The 7790-nt window shown below is 42.6% G+C and overlaps 1 protein-coding gene across 1 annotated transcript; it reads right to left on the bottom strand.

The window, feature by feature from the left end:
* Positions 1-15: 15 nt before the first annotated feature.
* LOC109397024 (fatty acyl-CoA reductase wat-like) lies at positions 16-2058 on the bottom strand. The gene is made up of 3 exons (XM_029876302.2): positions 1067-2058; positions 672-996; positions 16-145 (listed from the first exon to the last, which is right to left on the bottom strand). The coding sequence occupies exons 1-3, from the start codon at positions 1770-1772 to the stop codon at positions 16-18; spliced, it is 1161 nt and encodes a 386-aa protein (XP_029732162.2). The 5' UTR covers positions 1773-2058.
* Positions 2059-7790: the final 5732 nt, after the last annotated feature.

The raw sequence follows: 7790 nt of genomic DNA, 5'->3' as shown, positions 1-7790 counted from the left end.
GTAACCGTGAAAAATTTACCGATCTTTTCCATTTGCTCCTTTTAACCAAGAGGCCATCAGATCTTTGAATCCTACATACCAGTAGCAGAGATGAAGCATGAAATAGTAGACCCTCTTGTTCGTAGTTGATGCGAATAAATGTTTCCTGAAAAGTGTATGTCACAAGTTGTACACCGAGAAATATTTCTACACACTTAAATTCAGAAATTGATCTCGGTAAACGGTTTACCGAGAATCCAACAGCTGATATCTCGGTAAAATATTTACTGATTCTCGGTAAAAATTTTACCGAGATTTCGGTAAACCATTACCGAGTCTCGGTGAACTTTGCCGAGATCTCGGTAAAAAGTTGGATTACCGAGATCTCGGCAAAGTTTTAACGACATCTCGGTAAAACTTCTACCGAGATTCAGTGAAAATTATTACCGGATTCTCGGCTGTTGGATTCTCGGCAATCCGTTTGCTGAGGTCGGCGATTTAATTTAAGTGTGTACTACGTGGCTGAGTTGGCCTTACTCAGAAAAGTGGGTATAGTGGAAAAAGTTTCCGTTAAAAGTGGGACAACTCATTGGCTGTCCCACTTTAAGGATTTTTCAATTTCTGAGTACGACCAACTCAGCCACTGAGTAGAAATATTTGTCGGTGTAGTCATTTATATCATTTAATATTACCAATTCCATCGCTGCCAGAAATGTGGTCTACTCTCTGCCATATACCGCATCGCATCGTCGTTCGTACACTTGTTCGTTTTGCTGACATGGTTGTAGACGGTCAACTCTGGCAGACTTTGGCAGCAACTGGATCTTCGTTGTGATACATCGTAACCACAAACTAGCATGGCATTCACGCAGTAATCCAATGGAGCATGGTTGCCTATTTGGTTCATATCTCCAAGAATCACCCGTCCAACGCCATCGAACTTGGCTCGAATGAAAGAACCGACGCCGAAGAAGTTGTCTGTCCACCCTTGTTGGGGTCCTCGGTACGTAGGAGATACTGTGGGTCAACGAAGGTCTCGTTAATTCAATATACAAAATGCATAAGTTAAGCACAATTAAGTAATTACCAACAGACGGTCGGTAGACTGCAATTGGCAAATCTCCTGCGAACTCCTTCTGAACCATAATTTCCGCAAGCTTTTTGGTAAATGTGTATGTATTCGGGTAGTCTCCTAACATACTACCCCTGATGCTTTCACATTTTTCACTGGTTAAACCTGTCAACATCTTCATGCACAATTTGTAATTCCCGAAAGGCAAGTCATCAGCGATCTTTTCTTCCACAAAATTCTTGGTACACTCACTGTAGAACGTTGACGTGTACACCACTGATTTCAAATTCGGGAAACTTCTACACCACTTCAACACATACTTCCCAATCTGAACATTCGTTTGAAATGCTTCCTTCAACGGTCGATTGAAACTAACATCAGCCAAGCAGTAAAACACCACTTCCACATCCTTCTGCAACCTTTCAGCAACGCCGTCATCCAGCCCTAAACACTCCAAATCATAATCAACCTCCACGGCTTCCACTTTTCCCACCTGGTTCCTCACTTGATCAAACAGACGATCCTCCAGCAGCTTCTCCAAACGATCTTCAGCACCAACCCCTCCCTTGCTGCGAATCAACAGGTACACTTTCTTCACATCCAAACTTCTGAGCACCTTCTCCAGCAACCCTTTCCCCACAAACCCCGTTCCACCAACCAACAGGATCGTGGATCCTCGGTAGAACTCCAGCACTTTGTTGGATCGCGTATCGCAGAACATGGTGGCTCCTCACTGGTGGTCATTCCACTGGAGCGAATTGGTTTTATACAATCTGCAGAAACAGACCACCGTCATGCGCTAGGCCATGACTGGTGATCCCGTGGTGTGATCATGCGTGATCGCGATGCATCGATCCTCCTCCCAGGCGTTGAACGGTTGAACCACACGCGGTAGATAATCTCCGTGCTACTCCTCATGGCATGCACAGTAGAACGTCACAGCTTTTGCTGCTAATTGCTGTGTGCCGGGCGAGGACGTGTTGAAGTGCACTCGGAAGCGAATGGTAATTTGACCAACGGTGCATGAAAGTTCTAGCTGGGTGATGCAACCGATGATGGAGCAGCTGTAGGCTGATTCGGTGCAATGCGGATGTAATGCCAGGAGCTGAATATTGAGATTTGGTGAGGAGGCGTGGGTTGTGACTTAACGATTCTGGAGATGCAAATTCTTTCAAAGAATTTATTGTGAGGCTGTTGGTGTTATGAATTAAACATTAACATACAAGCAACCATCTAACGAATATAAATACGAATAAATACCCAAGTAACCACGCTGTTGAAGCTGTACGTATTGCATAAACAACGCTCATATATTGACATGCATTACTCTATATAAACCATTGAAGTTGAATTAAAGTGAAAAGTGGCACCACTATTGTTGAATTACGATTATACCAGTATAATCGTAAGTCAGCAATAGTGGCGCCACACAGTGGTCCAGATTTGAAAATAGCTGGCAAAAATTGCCAAATCATAGTAGTCTGCTAGTTTTAGCCTTTATGAGTGTATTTGAACATGATTGAGCGCTCAGTTTCATTTTAAAGCCATTTTAATTTTTTGTCGATTCCTTCGAACAAAATTGATGTTTTCATACAATTTTAGTATACACATATCATAATACCGCTATTATTTTGGTAGCTCTTGGCAGTTGCATTTTTCTTTAACCGATTCAGCATGCACAAACGAGCATTTGAATGGAATCTCCACGCGGGGAGTAGCGGGGAGCGATTTGTAAGACACTTTGAAATCGAACTGTAAGATTTTTTCGTACTAATGACATGTAATGTCAATTTTGAAGCCAAAGGTGTTATCTTGATCTCTTGCTCCATTGCAGATGTCTGATATACACAAGAACTTATAAATAAACTTTTGAAAGCCATTGTATTACTTCTACTAATAGACTTTTGTAGTGGTTGAACTTGTTTGTGTTCTTTATCAGAAATTCAGTACTTTTTCCATTACAATAGCAGCTATTCAGTGCTGTAACAAGATACAAAATCAATGTTTCCAATTTTTTAAAATGCCAGTTAGTGCTTCTGGTATTATGGATGAATGCTCATTATACTGTATCCTATATAAAACATGTTCAAAAATTGAGTTTCTGTCAGCTTTTCTTAAAGTTGGACCTCTGTGCGCGACTTGCCACTTTAATTCAACTTTAATGGTTAATGTAGGGCAATGCATGCCAATATATGCGCTTTATAAATGCAATACGTACTGCTTCAACGGCATGGTTACTTGGGTATAATATACCTACACATTTGCGAAGTGTTTTTACAGCTAATTAAAGGGATCTGTCAATATTACTAAACCGTAAACCCAAACCTCTATTAACCCTCTAATACCCAAATTTTTGATTTTGATCTAAATATCATTTTTCGTCATCTAAAATCGATTTAAACATGTTTTGGAAGACGATTCTTTTTAATTCTCGATTTCGTGAATTTCAGTTTTTGATTTTTCTAATTTTTATTTTTGAACATCCCCACACTTTTATATTTTTCCTGGAAGCCTATTTGGGGTACGGATTTTTTGGGATGAAAACATTTTGAGATTTTATTATTAATGTTGAAATATTTTTATTTAAAAATTTTTTCACATAAAATTGTATTTTCCGTGTAATTTTAAGGAAAATAATTTTAGAGTGTATTCGATCCCCTTAAACTATTAAACAAGGATAGAATGGTTTGGGAAAAAATTAAAATATGTTAATAGTAGCGATTCAATACAAAATAAACAATGACTTCTAAAAGGTGACCAAAACATCTATTTTTCAATGATTTTTAAAAAATGTAAATACGCCTTAAAATACACCAAAAACCATTTTGAGATATACAAAACAGTCCTAAATATCAGCCAAAAATATAAAAGTTTTGATTTCCCACGAAACAAAAATTACAAAAATGCTCAAACTATAGCCCGTCTAAAGGCGGGGTTGGGTATTAGAGGGTTAAAGTAATGAGTCGGGACTGCCTAAGTAGAATTTATCTTTCTTTAAATGAATTCAGTTAATTATCTTAATGGATTACTTTTTTATTTTTATTTTTATTTATGTGTATTTCAACTTTGCTAATTCTACGTTCATTTAATGGATTAAAAGATTGCAACAAAATTTAGAAGGGCGAGATACTGGGAGATTCATGCCGTGTTTCAGAGGGCTTTTAATTGAGTTTAGGGAGGATGGGAGTTTCAGGGGCATTTTTGGAGGGTTTCGAAGGGTCTCAGATACTTTACAGGAGATCCGGAGGGTTTCAGAGGGTCCTCAGTGGCATTTCAGGAAGTTTCTGAGGATTTTTAGGAGGCTGCGGGGCATTACATGACCATTTTTGGGGGTTTTATAGGTCCTTATGTACTTTACATAGGGCTCGAGGAGGTTCAGGGGGTTTCCAGTGGTATTTCAGAAAGTTTCAACGGATTTTCAGGGGGTTCCGGAGGCGTAACATGAACGGAGAGTATTCCAGGTTTTTTTTGTGGTGCTTCAGGAAGTTCCAGAGGATTTTCAGCGCTTTTTTAGAGGCGTTTCAGAGGCGTTTTCGGGGGTTTTGTAGGGTGCGTTACAGAGGTTCAATAGGGTTTCAGGGTACTGGCAGTGGCATTTCAGGAAGATTTAGAGGATTTTCAAAGGATTTCGTAGGCGTTACAGAAGCGTTTTTGGAGGATTCGTTACAGGGAGAAGACGGTTTAAGAGAGTTTCGGAGCGATTTCACGAAGTTTTCGGAGGATTTTCAACGGGTTTCAGAGGCGTATTGGGAGATTCCGGAGGGTCTCAGAGGCGTTCTGAAGCGTTTCTGGTGGTTTCAGAAGGGATTCAAGATGAGCATAATCATATCCCTTATCTTATGTACTGGGCCACAAAACGGTGAGTCGATCAGGAGAGCGTCCAACATAGCATCAGTCCTCACAAGTTCCTACCTCACACAGCCAAAGACCGCCAGCTAAAAGTTGTATGCTTAGCTGGTAGTGCAGCCTGGGTACTGTTGTCCTTCTGACTTCAGCTAGATTGAGAAGGTACGACCCATGCGTCTGTTCACCAAGAAGGTGCGGCTCAAACAGCGTCTGTTCTGGCATCCACCGGCTGAATATGAAACGCTGTATAGCGTGAGCTATACCTAAGGTGGCAGCCCGGTAAGCCCGGTTAGGTAGCCTGTCGAAGCCTTACACCACCACGAAAAATGAAGAGAATAGAAGAAACTGAGAACGATACTCGATACCTGGAACGTCAGGGCCTTAAATGATTCTGGAGTGAGCCTTTTGGCTAGTGAATTGCAGAAAGTTGGTGTGTGTGTTGCTGCTATTCAGGAAATTCGGTGGCCCAAATCTGGTAAACGTGAATTCAGGGCAGTGGATCCCGTCGCCAACACATCATTCAAATATAACATCTACCACAGCGGTAGCGATAAGGCAGAACATGGGTTCGGATTCATAGTGATCGGGACACAGGTGAAGCGAGTTATGAGGTGAAAGCCGATCAACGAGCGGATCTGCGTATTGAGGATTCGAGGCAAATTCTTTAACTACAGCCTGATCAATCTCGACCTACGACAAAGCCGATGACGTGAAGAGTTCGTATTACGAATGCCTTGACAAGACCTATGGAGAATGCCCAAAACATGACGTTAAGATTGTCATCGGTGACGCCAACACGTGGGTCGGGAAAGAGGACTTTTTCCGTTCAATCATCGGTACGGAGAGCCTTTACTCCGTCATAAACGATAACGGGTTGAGAGTTGTTAACTTTGCTGCTACCAGGAGGATGCCATTAGTAGCACCTACTTTGCACGCAAGAACATCCACAAGCACACCTGGAGACACCCAAATGGCGAAGTTTGGTATGGTTTTAGCTGGTCGTTTTTCCGGCATACGAACTACGTGCCCAGCCCACCGCAGCATGCCGTGTTTTATTCGCTTCACTATATCCATCTCTTTATATACTTCGTACAATTCGTGGTTCATGTGACGCCGCCAGATGCCGTCCTCGCCGAGCTCTCCGATCAGCTTCTCCTAACGCCCACGGTTCATGGCCGTATAAAGCGACCGGAAGATTCAGAGTCTTGTACAATGCGAATTTTGTCTTCGTTTGCAGCCTACGGGACTTCAGCTGGTTTCGCAGACCAAAAAAGGCCCGATTCGCAGCTGCAATCCGTCTTTTCACCTCGCGGGTAGCATCATTATCGCACGTTACTAGAGTACCAAAATAAACAAATTCGTTCACAACATCACACTTTTCATCACCTAGCACCAGTTCGTCACCACTAACACGGCCGGACCGACGTTGACCACCAGCAATCATGTACTTGGTATTTGTGGTGTTGCTCGTTAGCCCAAGCCTCACAGTCTCTCTTTTAAAAGGTACTAGCTGTACCCGGCAAACGTTGTCTTGCCCAGCTTTGGTGGTTTGACAACTGTTGAGGTCATAACGTCACCGCACTCTAGATTGATTTTATTTCGATCGTGTTGATTTCCTTCCCCGCTCATGAAAAATCAAAATTTTTCAATTTTGTTACTTTTCTAGCTGATTTTCGTATTTTTTTGTACATATAAACACAGCCACCACGAATACGAACCGAACCGTGTAAGAGTCATCCTGATCGGTTCAGCCGTTCGTGAGTTTTGTTGCCTCAAAGGGACTTCAAACTCATTTTTATATATATAGATGAACACCTCTTCCTTGGCCCGACGGTCGATCCCGATGATATCGATATCATCCGCGAAGCCCAGGAGCATATTTGCACCCCAGCTCTCCTTATCGCTCCTTCCAGCGCGAGAAAACACTGTACGTTCATAATCTGCCATAACTCGTTTGTCTTCACTGAGACGTACGACGCCTTGAAATGAATAAACAGATGATAGGTTTACAAGTTCTACTCCCAAAATTTATCGAAAATCTGCCACAGGGCGAACTTCTGATCTATTGTTGATCGGCCCTAACGAAAACCCGCTTGATATTCGCCGACGAAGGGCTCCTTAATCGGCCTCAGCCTGTTAAACAGAATTCCGGTGAAAATTTTGTACGCTGAATTGAGAAGTGTTATTCTTCTGTAATTCGCGCACTCCAGTCGATCCCTTTTTTGTATAGAGGGCAAATGAGACCATCCAACCAACTAGCACACAGTTCTTCATCTTCCCATATATTCAATATAATATGGTGTAAGAGTTGATACAGCTGCTCATTACCGTGCTTGAGAATCTCGGCCGGGAGTTCGTCCTTTCGGCCTTGTTGTTCTTCTGTCCTCTAATGGCTGTCTTGACCTCGTCTAGCGTTGGAGGTTCCATAGCTTGTCCGTCATCGTCGATTCGAGTTCTGTCTGTCGCTCTTCCATTCACACCGTTCAACAATTCCTCGAAGTGCTCTCTCCCCCTGGTAGCCACTATTGTTTTGTCTGTCAGCAAGTTTCCTTCAGGGTCGTTGCACATGATGGGAGAAGGCGCTGTTTTTCTCCGCATTGACAGTTTCGTAAAACCTCCGCATACCATTCTGCTCTACACTTTCTTACGCCTGAGCAATCACATTTTCCTCTTGGATTTTTACGGATACGTTTTTCGGCTGCTCTCGCCTCCCTATATCGCTCACTGCTCTACCGGGTCCCAGACACCAGCATCTGACACTCCTCGTCCAGCCACCCTTTCCTAGGTCGTCTTTGAGCAGGTAGTACGCTTACCAATAGAGAGTATTCATGTACGGTCCCCTAACGGGCGTACCGCGAAGGTAAGGAAGAGAGAGAATAAGTCCTCACTTCAT

Source organism: Aedes albopictus, chromosome 3, assembly GCF_035046485.1.
Source record: "Aedes albopictus strain Foshan chromosome 3, AalbF5, whole genome shotgun sequence".
Taxonomy (NCBI): Eukaryota; Metazoa; Arthropoda; class Insecta; order Diptera; family Culicidae; genus Aedes; species Aedes albopictus.
Note: the sequence above shows the minus strand (reverse complement) of the source record. Positions and strands in the feature narration are given on the sequence as shown.

Coding starts and splice junctions, on each gene's coding strand:
- LOC109397024 (XM_029876302.2), bottom strand. CDS start 1,772: ATGTTCTGCGATACGCGATCCAACAAAGTGCTGGAGTTCTACCGAGGA. Junction 997..1,066: donor AGTCTACCGACCGTCTGTTG/GTAATTACTTAA, acceptor GTTGACCCACAG/TATCTCCTACGTACCGAGGA. Junction 146..671: donor TTCTGGCAGCGATGGAATTG/GTAATATTAAAT, acceptor TACACTTTTCAG/GAAACATTTATTCGCATCAA.